At 36.8% G+C, this 23404-nt stretch overlaps 1 protein-coding gene across 1 annotated transcript; it reads left to right on the forward strand.

Annotated features, from left to right (window-relative positions):
• The first annotated feature begins 446 nt into the window (after positions 1 to 446).
• On the forward strand, positions 447 to 18777 carry valopa (vertebrate ancient long opsin a). The gene is made up of 5 exons (XM_088420998.1): positions 447 to 1176; positions 5680 to 5890; positions 8730 to 8847; positions 9537 to 9770; positions 15191 to 18777. Exons 1-5 carry the CDS (start codon positions 813 to 815, stop codon positions 15425 to 15427), a joined length of 1164 nt encoding a protein of 387 aa, XP_088277124.1. The 5' UTR covers positions 447 to 812; the 3' UTR covers positions 15428 to 18777.
• The last annotated feature ends 4627 nt before the right edge of the window (positions 18778 to 23404 follow it).

Below are 23404 nucleotides of genomic sequence, written 5' to 3' on the forward strand. Positions count from 1 at the left end.
AATTCGTGTTGTCAAGATATTTAAAATGTTGAGAGATGAGTTAGGAATTTTTACTTATTGGCTTAATGACCTTTGTTTTCCAGTAAACTTTCCAAATAACTGAAACATAAGAGATCCAATGCATAAAAATGAATCTCGTTTACATTCAGAAAGCATAGAGTTAGAGATTTAAAGGGAGATTGGTGTGATTAAAATATGGCATTTTAACACTGACTGTAAAATACAAAAACATCAAATAGAACATTTATAATAAAAAGAAGAAACAATTAGACCAATTGAATCTCTTATACTGTCTTCTGTTATCTGTTAACCCTTAAACCATCATTGTAATTATCCCCTTTGTGGCAGTGGTAATAAAGAGTGAAAAGAGTGAAGATGAGTCCAGTGTGTGCTCACCGGGCAGCCATCACCATCATCATCATCAACATCATCACCATCATCACCTTCACCATCATCTTCATCAACACCATCACCCAGCGTATAAAAGACACTCGAACACGCCAGCGGCAGCTCAGCTCACTGCTGCTCTTGCTCCCTGCAAGCAGTCTGCTTCCAGCACGCGCGTCGCAGAGTCTGCGCTCACGTTTTTTTTCTCTCCCATTTCTTCTTCCTAAACAGCTTCCACTTTTCCTGTACTTGTCACTTCTTTCGTAGCCCTGTCATGTATTTTGGACTGCGCGGATGTCAAAGCGTAAACTTGACCAGAAAAGAGTTTGCGCCTCAACTGGCGTCAAGTTGACAACATGACCCAAATCCGGATTTTGTCTGCGCTCCAGACCTGCAGCAAGTAGTTGGCATTGTGGTCATGGACTATGGAGGCTTTAGGTTTGTCCGTGAACGCGGTGTCCTACACTGTTGCGGCTGAGCTGAGCCCGATCGATGACCCGTTCACTGGACCCATCCAGAACATCGCGCCATGGAACTTCACCATTTTGGCGCTGCTCATGTTTGTGGTCACCGCACTTTCCCTGAGCGAAAACTTCCTGGTCATGTTTGCAACGTACAAGTTCAAACAACTCAGACAGCCACTCAACTACATCATCGTCAACTTGGCCATCGCTGACTTTCTCGTCTCCCTCACAGGAGGACTCATAAGTTTTCTGACCAATGCAAGAGGTTATTTCTTCCTGGGCCGCTGGGCTTGTGTGGTGGAGGGCTTTGCTGTCACTTTTTTCGGTAGGTGCATGTCTTCTTAGATAGGTCGACTGCACGGTTGTGTCTTACAGCAAACGTTATCAGATATTGCGCAAAAAGACCAAGATGTATCGGTGTTAAGTGTTTTTAATTCGAGTTGTTTGTAGTGCAAAACTGACGGTAAAATACAAGATGAAGATTGAAATTGTGTTGAAGTGATGGCGAAACTGAGTATATTAGCCTGCTGTTACTATATTTACGGCGACATAAAAATACTGCGACATTACCAGTCAAAAGTTCGGAAAAGTCTTGAAATGTTGTCAAAATCATGACGCGCAAAAGTAATTGAAGCCACCTTTTGAAATGCACAGTCATGAAATTCCATAAACAGTCATCCACATCATATGAAAATAACGAGATATGCAAAACTGTTATCGGGAAAACGGTTATACATAGATTATATAGATTGTAAACCATATTCTTTCCTGGCTTTTTTTTTATTTAAACAAAATAATTCCATCAGGATTTTTTTTAAATGAATATCATTCACCTAAGTATTAATTTACATTTCAGGATAATTTAAATTATAAAACCAAAAACAAATTAGAGGGCATTTACATACTAAATCTGTTATTGGAGATGAATTGATTGGCCAATATTATAATCAATTTTCTTTGTTGGACTTCTATCTTTATGAAGAATGGAAACTCCAGGTGAGAGGACAATAATCAGGTGCCAGACTTGTTGTGAGACAATGTGTGCCCTAAATTGCTCAAGACAAAATGATTTGAGACTTTGAAGGGTTGAGACTAGACTTTTTGAAGACTTGCACATGAGAGACTTGATCGATCTCGTCAAGCTGCAGGTGTCAGTGTTGGAACATTATTTCTTCTCAGCATGACAAAAATGTTGAACATTTTCTTTACTGACTTCTTCACAGACTATAGTGAACTGAGGAATTTTGAAAAATGTTTATGCATTTAAAAAGTACATCAACAAGCACCCTCAAAGAAAGAAATTCTCACTTATCATTACACACATAGCAAAATGGAATAACATCCAGTGTATGGGCTCTTGTGCGTTTATTTAAAAGTTTTTATTTTTTATTTTTTTTTAATGAAGAACTGATATACTGCCCCTCTCATACAGTATTAAGACATGTTAGGAGAGATAGATAGATATTTCATTAACCTTATGAGGAAAATTAAAAGAAGTCTAACTTGTCATATTAATTTCTTTGCTGAGTCACTTAAAAAAAGTGATTTACCTTTTGTCAAAATATATTTTTGATATAACCCTTCTTTGGACTTAAGTAAGTGTGATGATGTACCAAAGGTATTGGGCCGTGTTAGTCAGTATACTACTTTTCGTGAAGGTCCACGGTCTGTTTTAGTCAAAACACTTTCTGAGTTAAACACATCAGAAAATAATTACGACAATTCACTATAATAACAACACTGAATCATTTGCTAACAACTACAGTATATGGTCTTCTTGATTGAATTTCTATAATGTTGCTTAATTGCCCTTGGTCCAAAAATGTCTTTTGTAACCAACCACGTTGTTGTTTTTTGCTTTTTAGCAAGTTCTGTAATGAAAGCCAACCCAGTAAATGTTTTAAACACAAAAATAGCATGAACCATTCGGCCACTAGAAGGTGCAAAAAGGCAAGCAACCGATCTTTATGTGGAATTTTCATGTGTGTTTTTTTTTCCCTTTAGTACTGCTGTGGTACGCTTTTTCCACTTTGCACTGCACATTGAATATTATTGTGTTCGTGTCACTTCATTTTAACGGAAAATCGTCTGGGATTCTTCAATACTGCGTACATCTGCGAGACAGGTCTGTGTAAAAAACGGAGGTGCAAGCATAAAGCTTCAAGATGTCTTCCCGGCCTTGGTCAACTTTTTGTCCCAGCTCAAAAATAACTCAACAAACAGTTATTCAAAAAAGTTTGATTCATTTAAAAATAGCACATTTGTAAACATTTCCAACAAAAAAAACAATTTATCCAGCTATTAAATGAGTTTTTCATAAACATAACATTCATGCCTTATGCAAAACATAGCTGTTCGGAGCTTCTGCACAATTTGTTTAAATGTCAAAATTAAGTGGTAAGTAACTATTGGAAACAGTCATGTAAATCATGCATCCAACACCTGCCGCTTGTCCAAAACCTTAATTTCATGAATCAGCTAATTTGCAAATTGTTCATATGTTTAAAAATGATGAATGAATTGATTGAATGAATTAATTATATTTATGGCCGGCCCTACTTTGGAGTGACTTATAGTCCCAAAAATACGGTTTATGCTAATGACTACATTTAGCATTCACAATGTGATTCATCAAACCTGAAATGAACTGCAAAGTCTAATTTTGCATCTTTTAAAACCACGTCTAAAAAGCAGGTGGAAATTGCATCACTGTGCTTGATGAGGAGGCGCAGGCAAAAGGAAAAGGAATTTTTTCCAATTGTATAAACATTAATAAAATTGGAGCAGCAAAAATGTATCTCCTGTGCTGATGTGACCTTTTCCAGTGCATTTTCCTTGGGTGCGCTTACCTAAATTTTCAAAAACAGCGTTGGTCTGAATGGGAACTCTGAAGAAGTTGGTTTTACCTGAATGTTTGTCTCCCAGTAACATTTCTAATTCTATCATTTCAAATGTTATTTTGCACTTGCATGGCCCTCCCAAACGTTCCATGGTGAGTGGAAAAAAACTTATTTATATATATATATATATATATATATATATATATATATATATATATATATATATATATATATATATATATATATATATATATATATATATATATATATGATTCTCTTCACCACTTTTACACCTGTTGCCTAAAGCCTAATGAGAGCGTTATAAAAGATTACAATCTCTGTAAATCATGTGCAACACGTTCACCAACAGTGCATGCAGTCTGTCATTGTAAACATGCGATTTAGTGCACAGCTTTTGGGATCTTAGTAAATCAGGCCCAATGTGTTTCAAGGCTGACCAGATGAAAACCATCCTGCATAATACATGAGCTCAGAAGGTGCTGAAGTGATGTGTGATCAATAGCACTGGACTGGAAGCAGAATCCAGTTTTGTCTGGTTTTGTTTTAGGGGCTGACAAGCTGTGTCACTGTTTGTGGTCTACTGCGTTGGTGTGTGTTGATAAATTAGAAATTGATCAAGATGAGCCGGTTGCAGGTCCACCCAGTTATTTTTTCAGATTGAGAGGCGGCCGTTAAGAAATATGTATGTGGATTTTCGAGTGTGTCTTTTTTCGTCAATGTACCATTTCGGCTATTATGAGCTGGAAAAAAAAAAAAAAAAAAAAAAAAAAAAAAACAAGACGCAAAAAGTGTCAGTTTCATTAGTGGAGCTTTGTATTGGTTCATTTTTTAATGTGTGAAACATAATTGAACATCCTGGTTTCCACCATTCTCTTTTGTCCTCAGACACTGAGAGTCTGTGGTTGTGCAGAGAAAGGTAATTACCCGCTTGGTGAGAGTGAGTTATTACCATAATTAAAGAGAGCTTTTTTTTCAGTGTGTCATCAGGCAGCCTAATTCAACCACCCTGGATCATTTAACTATTTCTAGCATCAGTAACTTTACTTAACACGCCTTTGGCTTTGCAGAATTGAGATCCGTTGTCGAATAGTAATAAATAGCCACACTGTAGGGGAAGTCATAAGCAGGCCGTCCCAGCTCCACATGCTCCTAAGCCTAATATAATTAAACATAATAACATTTTCAGTTAAGAGCGGGAAGACATTTCAAAGATATTAACAAATGAAGAAATCACACACACTTAACATGATAACATTCTGGAAAATCTTTATGTAATTGGATTACTGTGTTGGATAACAAATGAGAAGCAAGTAGTGGTGATTATCACAGATATTAAAGATGAACTTTTTAATGGGCATGGTGTTTTCTTCTGCAAAGCTGTCTTAGGCCAAGGTTGGAGACACTTTGAAGTGGGAATAGCCCTGGCAATGGTTAACTGAATTAGGAGTTTGTATGTGTTGTATGTTTGTATCTGTGTACTCTGGTTTCCAGAAGTGGGCGTTTTCCTTTTTTTTTTAATTAATTCATTTATTTTTGCTGGTTTGTCACTTCCAATCCTGTGGGTACTTGGACCCCCTTATCTTGTCGCCAAGGCTCAATCTTAACCACACAATCATCTAATAAGGCAGACGAGCTTATGACAAAACACACTAAATTCACTTCCACATCACAATGTGTTCACTCGCCACTAAACTACAATTTGCAAGGATGCAAACATGGATGGATGGGATGTTAAACGCATGTTACATAATGAATGGATGTCATGATTTCAGCCCTTGACAAACATTGTCTGGTTAGCACTTGTGCTTCAAAGTACAGAGGTTGCTTGGTTCAAACCCAGGCCTTCTTAAGTGGAATTTGCATGTTTGTCGAGCGACGTAATCAGTTGGGTAACACTATGGCACATTGTACTGTACATGCTTTTCCTATAAATGGCTTCATCGTGACTAATCTGCCATTTGCCTCAGGAATCGTAGCCCTGTGGTCCCTGGCCGTCCTGTCCTTCGAACGATTCTTTGTGATCTGCCGGCCTCTGGGCAACATTCGACTGCAAGCCAAACACGCCATCACAGGTCTGCTCTTCGTCTGGATCTTTTCCTTCATTTGGACCTTTCCTCCGGTGCTGGGCTGGAACAGATACACTGTCAGCAAGATTGGAACAACCTGTGAACCAGACTGGTAAGACATGTCCTGGTCTCATTTACAGCACAGTCCGTATAGATGGGGCTGTAAAAATCATCCATGTAGGTTCCAGCTCACCTGTACATGCACAATGTAACAGAATGCACATGTTTTTTTTTTACAGTTATTACAGTTAGCATTAATGGAATCATGAGCATATTGCCATTTCTTGATGGAATAACCAAAACAAAAGATTTGAAACTTTGAGTCATGAAGTCGTTCTCCATTGAATTTGTCTCAAAATAAAAGTCAAAAGGAAGTGAGCACTGAACTGACACTTATCTGAGTAATGCTATTTAGCTACCCGAATCAAGTTATCCAGATAGAAGGGTGGGTATTAAAGTGCCAGAAAGCCGCTGTGCAGTTGAAATCTTAGGGACAAACAGACAAGGAGATGATTCACCTCTGCCTTTCGGGTCTGTAAGAAAACATAAGTGCATGATATTAGAATGATTCCGCAATCACAGGATGCATTTTAAAAGCGTTTTTGTGTGCATCCTCATGTCATTAAGTGTATGAGAATGTAGAGTGCAGGTGCTTTGAAAAGCTAGAGAATACATACTCTCAAAGATGGGAATTAGTTTGCAGATTGATGTGAGGAAGAAAAAGAAACGAAATGACTGCCACTATTCAAACTCTTCAAACTGCCACCAATACGAATTACTTTGAAGACAGACACATAGATCCCGCTATTGAAAATGATGTGCTTTTACCATCGTAGACTGGCAAAACAATTAAACCAATGCAAACCGCGCAATGCAAACCCAATGCTAACCCTAACCCTAACCCTAAACCTTTGCAATGTAAACCCTGGCTCTATGCTGCCCAGTACAACATACAAGTGTACGTACAGGCTTCCTAACGGCATACAGTATTTATATAAAATAAAAATAAATCTTAGGTATCTTAGGTAAATCTTCATACACAACTGCATCACACAGGTACTGAGTGAACCCATAAAAGTGTAACTCACATATCCTCTGATAGTTGCAAATGCCCTTGGGTGGTTTTTTTTTTTTTGTTCTTGTTTTTTTGTCATTCTTGCAGAACAATGACAATTAGCATTTGTATAGTAGCATGTAATACTGCATACTGTATATAGAAGTGATCCAGGAGCTCGGAGTCGGTAGGGAAGGCGAAGTGTGTAACAGCAGAGACTTGCTCTGAGCATCCGTCCGGACATTTACAATAATTTATCCCGTTCAAGGTTACAGGTGACTGGAGTCTATATCATCACACCACAGGGCTAAAGTAAGCCCTTTTTTTTTCTTGGAGTTTAATTGTTCAATCGCTAGATTGACGAGGCCATAAAACACTGATAAGGGTTTTAAGTCATCACACACATAAATTTCCTGTCAAGGTGAGAATTATTTAGACTTGTGTACATGCAGACTGTATTTTAGACCCATAGAATTTTCAGAACTTGCAGAAAATAGGGCCCATATGTGCTGAGCTTCCATTCATATGAGTGGTGTTTTCTTTCATTTGATATTTTGCTAGACCAACGCAGCTGAAGAAAGTGCAACATTGTCGGAGAGAACACAGTCGAGTCAATCAAAGAGTCTCTTCTCATTCCCTTTAGATTTAGATGAGATAGCCACACAAGCTACATGACGTGTTGGGGGAGGTGATCAGTACACAAACATTTAAAAAGACTTGCAAAAAGATCTTCGTTTGCATTAAGATTCATTTCAAAAAAAGAAAGGAAGAAAAGCTGACCATTCAATGATGCAACATGCTGCGTGACACGTGACCCAACAATGTTCGGTTAACTGACACATTACGCTAACATAAAAGCAGAGTTGACGCTCAGGGAATGTGAAAAAGAACACAATATCAAAAATAAAACAACAATGAAACAAATTTACAACAAAAAAATGGCAAGAAAAAAACCCACACCGAGATTAAAATAGCAGCAAATAAAAAGTGCACACGTTCAAAGAAAAGCTCTGCAAAGAAAAGAAGCAATCATAACAAATGTCATGAACGCAAATTTAAAACAAAACAAATGTGAATAAAATTGTGATGTGATTGATGGGTCAATGTCACTTGCGTTCTGTGTTGTCAATTTGTCTTCTCGGCGTGGGTATTTTGTTTTTGCTTTCTTTTGTTTTCGGTGGCATTTGTTTTTCGGGTTTGGATCATTTTTTGTTGTTGCGTTTCAGTTTTTTTTTTCTTGATGTTTGCAGTACATTTGTCCCTTTCGGCCACTATAAGTGTCACCATACCCTTATAGACAACATAATTACCGGTATACATTTTCCATCTGCAAAATTACATGAAAAAATATTAATTTGTTGAATTTGTTAGATTTGTTGGATAATATATTATAGAAAGAATAGGTCGACATTCATTGCACTAAAGTTGTTGTTTGAGGATTTACAGAAAAACTTTTTATAAAAAAAAAAATTCCATTACTGTACAAGGATAATTTATTAGAAATTTTAATTGACCTGAAATTAACCAAAAATTATATACAGTATAACAAATACTGCATATTTACAGATGAATGGTATTTAGTTGGATGAAAAACACAAAAATATTACAAAGATCTCATAAGCTATTCTTGGGATGGAAAAGTGTGTATATATTTATAATATGAAAAAATATTGTGATATGGACATTATTACATAACAATCCAAATGCAAATACATAAGAACATTTTTGATAATTTATCTAACTGTATGGTATGTGTGTTTAAAGATGTTTACATTGGGATTCATAGTGAAATACTTGATGATACAACAATACACACGCTGCATATCAAAATGATTTTGTTCAAATTTTTGCAATATGCTGTAACTGAACAAAGTTTTAATGGATGTGTGCCATCCAGGTATTCATCTAACTTCACTGACCACAGCTACATCATCACCTTCTTCTCCACCTGTTTCATTCTGCCTCTTGGACTTATTTTCTTCTGCTATGGGAAGCTCCTGCGGAAGCTCCGGAAGGTCAGTGCAGCTTCTAATACACATCATATTCAGTCACTAATTAAGGATGCCAAGAAACCACTAGGCAATTATGCTGTCATTGTATCTATCATATGGCATGACTTTCCAGTATTAGTGCTCACTGCTAACTCTGTGATGCATTCAAATGTATTGGACATTTCCAACGCAGAGACAAAGAAGGTCCATCTATGCATTCACGTTATTTACTGCAAATATCTAAACAACGTGCGCATTCTATAATTCTATAAAATCTGACATGTATAAAGAAGAATGATGGGGTGAAATTATTATGATATGTCAATGAATCAAAAATAACGACAAGCGTGAAAGTTTTTTTTATAGAAAAAGGCGCTTGCTTCCCTTCCATTTTGAAAGTTAATAAACGTGAACAAAAAATGTTTCCATTTGTCAAAGCAGATTGAAGCAGAATATGAGACTTTTTACACGGCTAATTAATTTGAAGCAGAAATCAATCTCAAACAAAGCATTATGAATCGAAAACCATTTTGAATCGAAAAAATATTCTGAATCGACCTAAAACGAAATTTCTCTGACTTTAATATATCCATACTATAAATATAATCGTGTACTGAATAGTGCCTTTTAAGTACACTTGAATTTGACTGTCAGGCCCTATCGGCAATATCAAAAATCCAACTAAAATGAAGTACGACTTTCTTTCCTTTTAGGTGTCCCACGGTCGTCTGGCCAATGCCCGGAAGCCTGAGCGTCAGGTGACCCGGATGGTCATCGTCATGATTATAGCGTTCATGGTGGCATGGACACCGTACGCAGTCTTTGCGATACTGGTTACGATCCATCCAAACATCGAATTGGATGCGAGGTTGGCTTCCATCCCTGCATTCTTCTCCAAGACAGCGGCGGTGTATAACCCGATCATCTACGTGTTCATGAACAGACAGGTAATATTTCCTCTCATAACTGAAGCTTAGACATATCATTAGGGATACACAATCCAGCAGTGAATCCTAAGAGGTTTATATCGTGGAAGTCTGCATGTTTCTAAATAATGTATGTCATATGAATAAATAAAATGTGCAATTCAGAAGGTACAATTGTCCACATGAGGTCCTGTTGAAAAATGTATAACCCACCTATGTAATGCTTGTTAAGATGGCTATCGCTGGTTGGAATATTCAAGTCACATTTCTCTTCTTTAAAAGCACGGCACTGCCAAGAACTGTTAGTTAAATTGAGACAATATTTGGCTCAACATAATTGAGTGCACAAATATTGACAGCTTTTTATAAAGGAACAAATTAACAGTGTGATTCAACTATAAAACCATAGCTGAGGTGCCTATAGCATACGCTGTATATCACACAACACTACATAACTGTATATTCAAGGTTGCACATTACAATTTTAGTCTAGTTCTCAAAGGTCTCATATTTTTCCTGACCCCCTGACCTCGGTGGTTGTACTTAGAGTTGGGATGTGTGTGGAATTTTAAAGCTGAATGAATGTTCGTAGGACCAGCTTTATCTGGCTGATCTTTTAAAGAAGATCCAAGATGGCAGCCGCCATTTGTTTATGGTGAATGTGTGATTATTGCGATGAAAGTTAAGAATTTTTACTGATAATGGCAGGCAACCTTACCTCTTGCACAGAGTTAATTGGGATAGGCTCCAGCCACAGAATTCAGTGTTCCCATTTCCCATCAGCTAATAGTGAAGTCTGTGCTCCAGCAGACCCACGGCAGAGAGAACAACTGAAGCGGATTGCGAATGCATTATGATTTTTTAAAATCAATCATTTTTGTGAACAGCTTACTTTACTTTGTCGGTAAAATTCTTTATTAAAGCCTAATTTAAAGCTTTTACAGTTTTCTTAGTATTGATCCTATTTACAAATGTCTGCAAGACTATACTAAATCATTTGTCCTACTAATGTTTCTTTTCCCACTTTCACCTTCTTTTTGAGTTCTTAACCATGACAAAATATTAATTTATATATATATATATATATATATATATATATATATATATATATATATATATATATATATATATATATATATATATACGTAATTTCGTAAGGACCTTTTGTTGATATCCCAATAGGCAGTGATGCAAACACATGAAAGTATATTAAATTAATATCTCTTCTTCCGCAGTGAAGTCACTAAAAAAATGTTTAGTGAAATTATAGTTCAGTAAACACCATGGATGAAAATACACATCTGTGATGTGTTACTCATGTCTTCAGACTTGTAAAACTGTAGGGATTCGCTCAGCTTACTTAGGCTTGCAGTAATCATCGTTTCTCTTCTTAGGCAGGGAAGATTAAAAAAAACCCAGGTGGGAAAATACATTTACTTCAGGGGTATCCAAATCCGGTCCTCAGGGGCCGGAAACCTGCATGTTTTCTAGATTTCTTTCCCTGACATACTTGATTCAAATGATCGAGTCATCAGCAAGCGCAGCAGAAGCCTGTTGATGATCCTGATCTTTTGAATCAGATGTGTCAGGGGACGAAACCGGGAAAACATGCAGGACAGCGGCCCTTGAGGACCGAGTTTGGACACCCTTGATTTACTTGGTTGTAACTAATGGATGTGATCGTTTTTGTTTTTTTGTTTTTTTAGCTTGTTAGCCCAGATGTGAGACTTGCAGAGAATCTGACATCTGTTAAACAGCCAAACGTTGTGAGAAAGAAAGAAAATACTTCCAAATATAATGTGGGCTATCAAATAATGCATGAAACAAATTGCCTTGGAACGTTATTATTTTTCACGTACCTCCCAGAAGCAAGGTTGGGACAATGGTCTACTACTTGATCATTTTTACCTCCCATGCATTTGATCTGAACAACGCTTTGCTCTTTTTTTCTCGATTGTTGTTGGTTTTGTTCATGTAGTGCAATGCCATGTGGGCGACTAGACGGGTCAAAACAATGGGCACTGCTGATATAGAGGATCATAACTATACCACCAGTATTGATCTAATACTTTGGTATTGATTCTATTCATACTTGGATCGATTTGCCTTATTATAGTTCATTATATATTTCAATTTAATCAATTTCAAATTGTGCAATTAAATATTCAAATTGTGCATTGAACAAAAATGATGAATTGGCGAGAATAACTCATGTTAAAACATAATTTGTAATGAGAACTACAGCAACGTGAAGAGGCATTCTGTGTCGACAGAAGTAGTGCATAGTGGTAAGGAAAATAACATAAATGCCGTGACACAAAGAATATAGCATTTCCATATTTTCTTTAGATTGTGCATAGGCAAGCATGGAAATATGCATTCATCTGATTTGGAGCAATTCTGTTTTTTTTTTTTTTAACATGGACTATGTTCATGTAAACTTGCTGTTGCTTCCCTTGATGAAACACTATGGCCAATCAGAATGTTTGCTTGGAGCCTTTCGTCTACCACTCCACACAGCCACCTCAAAAAACAAACAAAAACAAAACAAAACAAAAAAGCTTGATATGCCACAAGGATTGAAAATTTTACTTAACAGATAAATTCAGATACCGATACTATAGTTACCTGTTAAAAATGTAGCTACCAAAATTCAAGTACAATTTATCAAAGTAATGTAATGAATATTGTACATTTTTGTGGATTTTTATAAACGTAAAAATGCAGTGGCCGTAAACAGTTTTGACACACATTGACATAGTCTGGAAGGATGTGGGATTGGTATTTTAAGTGATGAAGTGAATTATCATTTAACAATGTTATTTTAAAGCAATTATCACAAGGATCGTTTTCAGTTGAATGAAAGGACAGTTTGTAGGTCATTGGATTATTTAAAATATGATGAAAGAAACACTCCTAAGTGACTGGTAGTATTTTGGTCTTGGATTTTTTCTCTTTTTTTTTCAAGAAAGCAAACGATGCCTATTTAGAAAAAAAAATACATAATCAGAAACGTTTAGGTACACCAGGAGGCTTTCCTAATATAATGTACCAAAACGTTATGAATGGAAAATGCGTATTCAACCCACCGCCAGCAAAGTGTGCAATTGCTAGAAAAAAAAAAAGCCATTAGATCAGACTCCCCTGCAGGGAACTGCATGCCGTCTGCATGTCCATAAGAGTGTCCTACTTATGATTTCTTCAAATGGGTCAGGCTCTGTCAACATGAAAAGTAGATGTAAATAAGCACACGGAATCAGAACTGCTGCTGCTTAAGCCTAACAGCCAGTACTTGAAGTCAAGTGACTTTTTCTACTCATGCTCTGAATAAGATTTACAATAATGCAATTACATTGCACAAACGCAAACTGAGAAACACAGTTTCTTGTAAGGCAACAGCCCTTAGCGTAAACCCTGGTCCAGGTCTGGGAAAGGGATCATATGAGCAATGGCTAGCAAGCTAAACATAATTAGTTAAGTGCTACCATACTTTCATTTTGTGCAACTGTAATCGGCTCATCTACACAATTGGATGACTCTCAAGGACGTATCCAAAACCTCTTATGAGTCTGATCTAGGAATGTACTAGCTAATACTGACAACCTTGATAATTCCACTTAAATCCTGTATGGAACTGCATTGAAATAAAAGCTTGAAACATTGTTTGACTTGGAAACAGAACAGTATACAGTAAGTATTCCTAACTACGGTTCTCTGTCAAACGGAAATTTCCGAACACGGAAAAAAACATATGCATTAAAATTTCTTTGACTATATCACATAAATGATACCTTGTAATAGAACACTCGATATCCGGAAAGCGGAAATTATTCGGAGGAACCGCCTTAGCGTAGACACAGGAAGTTCCCGCTCGATATAACGGAATAACTGTGTCCTCTCCTCCTTTTTCGATCTAAGATCATCGCCTCCTAAACGGCAACATGTGAGTGACTCTTTACCAATTTGACTGTAATTATGAAAGATTCAAATGTTATTCATTTATATCCTGTAGATCATGGCGTCCATATGAAAAAGAAAGGAAATGACTGTGGAAGAGTGACCGCGAAATGCATCCGAAGTACAAAGTACAAAGTAAAAAAACATTCAGGAGATGCTCTGAGTCGGAAAGACTCAAAATCCACGAGAAAAGGAATCCATTCTTGTTTAGTGTTCTGGCAATTCAGAGGAAATTGCGTGTGGCTCGACGCACAAGACATCAGCGATGATCAACGGAACAATTACTTGTAATTAGCAGCACAACTGTACGTTATGCAGGCAAACATTTTCATAAAGTAAGAAATGACACCAACACAACAACTCAAAATAGACTCAATGTACTATGAAGACAGGTTATGGTGATTGGTAAGACCAACTCTCTTAATCAGCGAGCTAGTTCTGTTGTTCAGTTAAGTGAAAACGATAAACCAAAGTCAGATTGCACAGTGTTGAAGCTGTCAAATGTAAGCCCTTTAAAGAGTAATTTTATTGAGACCTCACAAACTGCCCTTTTTGATTGGTGGGATATTTTTGGAAGCAATTTTAATTACATTTGACAAAATCCCGAGCTTCTATTCAGGGATAAAGTGCAAGGCCAAAGTGACAGCGCAAAAAACATATTTGGAGATGATTTCAGTATTGGTATTAATTAATGTTATTATTACAGTGTGATGAACAAAGCGTGTGGACATGACTATTTTTTTAAGCTTACAAGCAAAACATAGTTTGTCTTAACTTTTCCTAGGTTTAAATGTTAACAAAAAACTTCAAGGGTCTTTGCACTGGTTTTTCACACGGGGATCCTACTGAATTACATATGGGGCGATAAATACACTAAGATACAAATTGCTGATCTTGAGAAAGGTCATTTTTTAAATAATTTCTTCTTGTATTACATGCCATTGAAAAATGGGATAAAGAATGCCGAAGGCTCAATTGTCATTCAATGCCCGGTCGCACTCACAGTGCATTTTCACAAGTTTACCGTGATCGATTCCAGCTCTCTCTGGCCCTTACAATCACAAAAAATGGATGGACAAATGTAATAGAAGAAATCAAGTTTCACGCTATTATTTTTATGGCTGTTTTGGTTTGAGCTGAACTGCACCTATTATATAGAAGATGCGTCTTCACATTGCACATCAATTTGAAGAAAAATAAGCCGCAAAAGGAAGGGCATCTATTATAAGTGCGTGAAATTAAAATAACTCCTTCAGTCCCTGAGACATTTGTTCATGTCCCAGCTACTCATTCATCATCTTCAGTCAGTTGGGGTTTTGCCGACAAAGAATATACTGCACCGGAAAGGGTTTTGGTTGGATTAAGTCAGTCCGAATGTTCAACTTAACCTAATGTAATGTTTGCATCCCGTATAACATTTAAGATGCAGCTACTAAGGTCAAACTTGAAATACATAGGTAACTTCTTTTTCTTTTGATATGTAGTTCAGGAAGTGCATCATCCAGCTCTTCACTGGCGTTGTGGCCATGCCAGAAAGCAATATGAACCAGACGTCAGAGCGACCAGGAATCACCGCGGACAGTCAAACAGGAGAAATGGCTGCCATCGCGGCCCGTATCCCCATCGGCGGGACGACATCGCCCAGGTCTGAAGATTCTGCGACTGACTGCGGGTCCTTTGCACAGCTTCCTATACCAGAGAACAAAGTGTGTCCAATGTAACAGCTCTGTGCGGCGAGTCGACTCCAAAATGTATTTCCTTAAAGCGGAAACAGAAAAAAAATCTCCTCTTATATTGTAGCTTTGGACTGACCAGTAGTTGTTTTCATTCTTGGGCGGGGTGTTGTAGTGGTCACATGCTGCATTTCCCTTGCATCAGAGGCCCTTTCTGGCTCAAACAAGTATCTATGTAGGCCTATTTTCTCTTGACTTTCGTCAGAAAACTCCAATTTACCAATGACTGCAACCATCTGACGTATCTGACTCGGTGGGGCAAGGAATGGCCCTGTCAACGACTTTATGTCCGTTCCCAAAATGTCCATGGTTTTGGGCAAACTCTTTTGGCAAATACAGGATGAGACACAAAAATTGGAGCACCAGCTATTTATCAAACTTTACAATAAACACTTTGAACCATGAAGACCTCGATTTTGGATCTCTAGAGGTAGACTTATTTAAGAGTCCAGACATTCAATCCCAACTACTTACATCTGTTTATATCTTTTTCAAATTTGTTAAAAGTTGCTCAAGGACTGTCTTGAAATAGATGTTCCTAATGAAAGTACTAAAGTCATCTATCTACCAGAGTGTTTGGAGAGAATCCACACAGGCTCGGGGAGAACATGCAAACTCCACACAGAAAGGCCGGAGCAAGCTGGATTTGAACTCGGGTCTCTAAACTGTAAGGCGGACATGCTAAACACGCTTCCACCAAGCTGCCCACGAAAGTGCTAAAGAAACAGATGATTTCATTTATTAAAGTAATAGTTTACTATGTAATGTAATCAAGTACTTTCATGTTTAATAATTAATTACTGAAGTCTTCTTGTTTCAATCTACACCATGCTGTAGCGAAACACTTGAATAACAAACATGAAACATATATTATAAGTCCTTGGTCATGAATGTCTGGACTCTCAGGAGGAAAAAAAAAACCATTCAAATATGTCTTTGGTATGGAAAGCGTTAACGATGTTTTGTTTTCTTCACCACACCTGCACAAGATCTAGTTTGCCACAAAATGCAACCTGCACTTTAATCGACTTGATAGACATTTATAAATTATTGCCATGTAAATAGAAGCTTCTGGAAAATCACAGCTTACGTTAGTTGAGCAGTACTTTTCAACTACCAAAATTCAGCCTTTCATCTACTCTCTTTTCTTTGTCTTTCAAGCCCAGGGACAAACCCTGCAGAGGAAGCATTGTTTTACTATGCCGTTTCAGTGCTTCACTATGGCAGCACATCTTCAGTCAAATTCACCCATCAAAAAGTTAGAAACCCCCACCTGAATTTGTATGCTTTTGTTTTTGTTCAGAGTGTGTTGACTAGTGACGGGCAATACTTTCATCCATACTGCAGATGGTCAAAGAGAGAAGTCCCTGTTGCCTGGACTGCTGAGATAGAAGGGCAATATATTGCATGCAGGGACAATGGGGATCAACAAGCACACAAAGATGCACGCAACAAACACCTGACTAAACTGCATGGGCCATAGTATTGATTGACACGCATTTTTGATGAAATAACTACTCGTGGGATAGATAGATGTCTTTCCCTTGCACTTTAATGAATTGTGTTTTACAATAAGCCATTGAGGGTGTTTTTATGTTTATGAGTCAGCAGCATGTATTCAAAAAATCCTAGAGTTGTGGCCCTCCTATTGCACCCCCCCCCCCCAAAAAAAAAAAAAAAAACTGGGGTGACAAATGAGATAGGGGGACCAGATTGTAAAATTTATATACCTTGTCCCTGTGACTTGAGTTGACTTGAGTTGTGGCTATCCTGATTTTGGGTTATGAAGAATAATAAAATGTTTCCACCTAACCCCTACAATTTTCTCACAGATTAGTCATCTGTTTAAAGTTTTGAAGTAACCCCTGCGATGTTCTCACGGACTATTCATCTAGTGCACTGAATTAGTATTTATAACGACGTTTGAAATGTCTTACTGTTTGAGCAGTCTTAGAACGCCTCCCCAGTCAGCTGTGTGAGCAAGTGCATAGTCGGTTTATTTTGCTTCTCCTCGTACCTATCCATCATCGAATGCGACCCCCCCCTTTAAAAAAGACAAAAAAAAAAATGTGTATTAAAGGGAATAATCTATTGACACAACAAACTTTGCTGTCCCATATTGGTAAGCCACTGCTATGGTCTAATTTCATTTCCTTTTATTCTTAAGCACGGAAGCAGAAAGTAGTTCTGCTTCCAGTATAACATGAATTTAAAAAATGTTTACATTTTACATTACATCAAACACAGGGCTCAAAGAATTGACTTGATATATTTTAAAAAAAGGACAGCAGCATGCGACATGGTCTACCAAATCTGTTAGGTCTCAGGACAAAAGGCTCTAAAGTGGGACATGTGGTGTATACTACTGGATATATTACTTCCATAAATATGTCATGACTGGGAGAAGATACGTAGAATTAAACCAATACATTTCTAAGGATCGCAGGGTAAAGGGATAACATTTGGCCTAAACTTTCTACATACGTACTGTATTGTACTATATGCTTCTAACTTTGTGTTGTCAGTTTGAGGCCTTTTTCTGTTCCAAAGCGGTCGTGCCTGGCACAAAGCAAGTCCTATGGACACGTTTGAAAGAGTTGTGAGCCAGATTTTCTTTTCCATTGTGACATTTGAAATCATAAATGTTTTTTTGGCGGTATGGACAAAACAAGTTGTAGCTATTGTGTCAGTCAATGACAGTGTACCAGTGTTATTTTCCGGTTGTAAAGTGTATATATGTATTCATAATACTTTACATTCTAACTGTCATTTGTTTTATGATAAGCTCGCAATGGTAAGCATGTTTTGATCTCTATTGTTTACATTAATCAAGCACAAAAGCCCATGTGGCCGCCATGGCCAAGTGCAAAGAAATAGTACAAGCACATGTCAATTATCTCCGCATAGTTAAAGACACACAAAAACATGCACGCGCACACACATACGCAGAAGTAAATATAACAGAAGTACAGTACAGTACTGCAAATGTAACTGTTCTATTTTTGCTTTCTTTTGTGGTGCATGTTTGTTTCATAGTTCTTGATCTGTGTCCAACACTGTTGTGCTCTCAATTCCACAAAATATTGCAATATGTTCTGTAAGTAATTGTGTGGTGTTTGTTGTGTTCTGACTTTGCGCTTTAAATTGTGACCAGTCAGGTGCATATGGCAAATTTATTGTGTTGCTCTGTCATCGTTATTATTAGAACAAACCATTGTTAATCTCAATTGTGATTCACCAAGTATAGACGACGTTATGATTTTAAACCGTATAATATGACAAATGAGATTGTTTGTGTAAGTTGATTTTACTACCCTCAACTTGGTATCATCAGTTGCATCTCTATAGTGCTCAGAAATAAAGACTATAAAACAAATCAGAATTGTCCTGAGTGCATAACTAATTCCCAATTCCTTTTCCTCCACCCTATCATCCTATTATCCTGTTCTCGTTAAAATCCATCATGCGAGATGTAACTGTTGGTGCTTTCGTTTTTAAATTAATTATTTTTAACCTCGTGAGGCTGTTTGTGGTAAGACTCGTGCAAGTACAAGAACAAAGTGGAAAACTACAACACGCCGATCTAAAATTTTGGGCCATGGACAGAGCTCAGTGCACCACAAGTAAGCACAATTCACGCCAATGTGATAATGTTGTATTAGCTTAGCCAATCAATGTAAAGTGGATCCAAAATGTCACCTAGTGACTAAAACACAAGCTCATACTCACGCATGATGTCATTACAATAAATGAATCGACATAGCATGACCCAACTACTGTAGTTGATTGAATCATATCGCTTTAATAATTGAGAAATTTGGAGAGCAACATAAGCACCTTTACTCGATGATAATGGAAGGAACGAGACTAACAGAGGGTTGCGCACATAGCATGACATCACTATGAAATCATCTACCACAGCACGGACACCATGCCATAAATGCACAAGCATGAATTATGAGGAAAAAATGAATTGTTATTACGAATAGCATAAGCGCTTTTGAAATTAATAATACACCATGCAACGTTGTATAAATGTGCTTGTGCAACTAGCCTTGTTTAAACTTGTATTTTATATATATATATATATATATATATATATATATATATATATATATATATATATATATATATATATATAAATTTATATATATTTATATTTATATATATATATTTATATTTATATATATATTATATATATATATATATATATATATATATATATATATATATATATATATATATATATATATATATATATATATATATATATATATATATATATATATATATATATATATATAGTGCAATGTCATGCAAGTTACCTTCACGATCAACCAGTCCACTATGATACACTTATTGAGCATCCCTGCTGTAGAGTATGAAGCTACAGTAAACCGCCTCTACAACGAAACCTGCCTGTGCAAAATTACCCCCAAGTGTGAAAAAAAAATCCATGCATTGAACTCTTTCCCTCTTTCTTCCTTGCCCATACAATGAAAAAATCCTGTTTCAAAAAATGTTTTTTTTTTTTTTTTGCATTTGCCTTTCACTGAAATTCAAAATGGCAAAAACAAGCCTACAGCAAAAGTTTAGCTTGGTTTATACTGTACTTGACGCGACGGCACGCGTTTTGCAGCACTTTCTACTCGGTGTGATTTTGACGAGTTTGACGATATTCTCCCATAGTATTGGTGGCAGTAAATTGACTCAGCAAACAAACAACACTATTTTATAACAGAGGACGAGCATCCCTGTAGATTCATTGATCTAAATTCTTCCAAGCAATTTTTAACACACTCCTCATCTGTCTCCAGAGTGGTGCTCGCCAGGAGTTGTTTACAGTATTTAGGTCAAACTAGTTCTTTTCAGACGAATCATAAAAAGTGTTTGTTCCGGTGAACTTCCATATGCAATATTTCGTCTGCCATGTTTTCCGCTCATAAAGAAATTCCAAAAGGTACACTTTGCGGACAATCTGGCCCGCGTGGCTTAAGCCAAGCGTAACACTTGAAACCAGGATAAAAGTGATAAAGATGAAAGATGGATATAGTAAGGTGAAAGACATTATGCAAGAAATTGATGTAAGTATGAAAATGAATGGTAGGTTTGGCAATTTCTTTCTTTTATATTTTATTTCAGTGTTAGATGGTTTTGTTTTTAACTTCAGTCAGATTGTAGCTTGCGCAACACATATTTTATGTTTACATTTGAGACATAGCTTTGCTATGGTGAAAAATGTCGGTAATTGTCGGTTCGTCCGCCAAATACAGTATTAGCAAGACATCTGTCCTCACTTTTAGCACTTCCGTCTCCAAATTCTAGTCCATCCCCCGGCTCAAGAAATTAACACTCCAACATCATCCTAAAACAAGGTCCCTTTCTTTCGATCAGTCAATCAACCTAATAAGGTAGAAACATTTATTACAAAACACACTAAATCAACACCCCAATGCCTAACTGCATGCAACAACATGTACATTGCACACTGGCTTAAAGTGTTCCCCCCTCGGGAGCATCACTGTGTTTCAGACAGCTTTCAACCTTTGGAGTCTGTCAATCCATCCATCCATTTTTATTCTATTTTTGAAAAGACATTTACAGAAAATGTTACATCAAACAAATTTACATTGGAGCATATCTCATCTGTCATATAGCTTACAAGTTAAAAGCAAGGCTTTGCTGAGCTTAATTTATGAGATATTACCTTATCTGGGGAATGTAAAAATCCTATCTAGAGCCACGTACATCTTTGCATGCGCAAAAAGCATCCTAGAATGCTTTTCTCAACTATGTGCAAGCAATTTATTCATTCAAATCATATTTAAAAAGCAAAATAACACAAACATCTCTTAACACCATTTTCTAAGCATTGCTTTCTACTTTAGACCTGTACAATGAATGTATTGAGAAAGATTGTGTGCTGTATGCTTTTCACTTCATATAACCATGACCCTGAAATGCAGCGCAAGCAGTGACCTCCCAGCCATGCTCAGCTGTTTTTTATCAAACGTGCTGCTCAGTGCAAGTCATTATGCTTGCTGCCAAGTTTGACTGTTTATTTTTTCATACCACCGACTATATGGCAGTTTAAACGTTTCTCAAATTTGGGGGAGTTAACTAGATGAGATGGTAAACTATTACAGTGACATGTGGTGATTACAATGGCGGATTATAATGATAGATGAAATGTACTGTTTTGTCAAGCTTAAGTTTTCATCATTCGGCAGTCTGTCTGCAAAAAGTTGGTCTGTTGGTGACGGATCAACCGACTCAGGCAAGTGGTGTATAGGTTATAAATAGTTTTTTTTTTTTTAGCTTATTAATCATATTGTAGTAAATATGTATATGAAATCAAAATTGTAAAGCGTAAAGGCATGCTTTTCCCTTTAATGCTTGAATGACTTTCAGCAGTGACAATTGTGAGGATAAATAAAAAACTATGGCTAAGGGGACAAACGTGTATTGAACCAAGGATACAAAAACATTTTTTTTCTCTCTTTCCAGTTTCTTTGAAAGAAACATTGCATATACTGTACTATACTTATTTTTTGGTTGTTGTTACAATGATCTTGTGATCTATTCTTGTGCGACTAAGGTAAGGTGCTGAGTGCTGACCAGAAAGTAAATCAGTTTGTATCTTAGATTGTCTGTCTTCGTTGTTGTTTTCTTCAAGGTCCTTCTAAACTGCCACGTTGAACCGATCAATACTTCAACTTATTTTATTTTTATGATTGATGTTGGTCCAGATGTACGTCGTAAAGCTCACACCATACTATATCCAATGACACATACAGTACACTGAGCAAGGTTGGAAGTATGGAATGTTCAGATTCGTATTGCGTGGCTTTAATGATATAAATATTCTAGTGAAAATTTACAAAACTTTGAGAGACCTGGATTACCCGTGTAATAATTTTGAGAGAGATATGTGCAAATCATAAATCAGACAATCTGTTTATTATTTTTTCCTTAAAGAGGTTGGGCACCTAAACATTTACTCCATTATGCTTAGTGTAAGTTGAACCTTTAATGTTTCCCCAGGAGGAATTGTTACACTAAAGAACCAGATTCATATTCTGTAGCCGTGTTATTTAAAAAGCAATGGAAAGATACCAAATGTATCAGAACAGATAATGACGTACTGTATTTTTGATGCATCCAACAGAGTGATTGTGATTTTGCATTTGTTTTATTAATTGGACTATAAAAACATTATGCAAATCTCCAAAGGTGCATTGGTTCACGTCAACATTGTTATTACATGTAACACCCATAAAATTAGCTGGCAAAGGCCCATGTATAAAATGAGCCCAATTTTAGGAAATGTAAAATTTGTCACAGAAAATCAATAAATCCACATGAATAAATTAGACGCCATAATGAATCTCTTTCCATTTATATATCTACTGAAGAACAACATGCCAGTCAGTCCAGGCTGTATTCTTCCTCTAGGCCAGTGCTTTGCAATTATTTTAAGCCCTCTTCAGGAAAGCAAAAACCTTTCGCACCCCCCTGCTCTAGACCAAAGACAGGAAAAAAGGCTCCAGTGTTTTCCTCAACCCTAATAAATACAAGTAAAATAAAAAACAGAAGAGTAGTGAACGTAAAATAAATCTTCTGTTAGGGACATTTGAATTTCTCAAGAAGCAATGATGACCCCCTCATACCTGCTTTATACAGTATCACATGCATCACACATGCAGAAAATTGTGGTACAATTCCACAGTATACAATGATGACAGAGTCAAGAAAAACACCTATTTTCATTAGGGGTACACGTGCGGTTGGCGTAAAAACTGACACGTCTTCATTTTTGTGCCGAGACAAGTCTCGTTTACTGGGTTTAGGTTGTGGTGGCCCCTAACTTGAAAGGAAAAGAAGACTGACAATGGGAGAAACTGAAGCTCACATACTATCAATTCTCGGCTCAGTCGTGTCTGGTTTTATATACTTTAGATGTCA

Source organism: Hippichthys cyanospilos, chromosome 8, assembly GCF_059441005.1.
Source record: "Hippichthys cyanospilos isolate Australia breed blue-spotted pipefish chromosome 8, RoL_Hcya_1.0, whole genome shotgun sequence".
Lineage (NCBI taxonomy): Eukaryota > Metazoa > Chordata > Actinopteri > Syngnathiformes > Syngnathidae > Hippichthys > Hippichthys cyanospilos.

What these genes read in the sequence shown, in the direction of transcription:
- valopa (XM_088420998.1), top strand. Translation starts at nt 813, where the DNA reads ATGGAGGCTTTAGGTTTGTCCGTGAACGCGGTGTCCTACACTGTTGCG. An exon ending in TCCTGCGGAAGCTCCGGAAG is followed by an intron (nt 8,848 to 9,536) that starts GTCAGTGCAGCT and finishes CTTTCCTTTTAG; the next exon opens with GTGTCCCACGGTCGTCTGGC. An exon ending in ACGTGTTCATGAACAGACAG is followed by an intron (nt 9,771 to 15,190) that starts GTAATATTTCCT and finishes TTTGATATGTAG; the next exon opens with TTCAGGAAGTGCATCATCCA.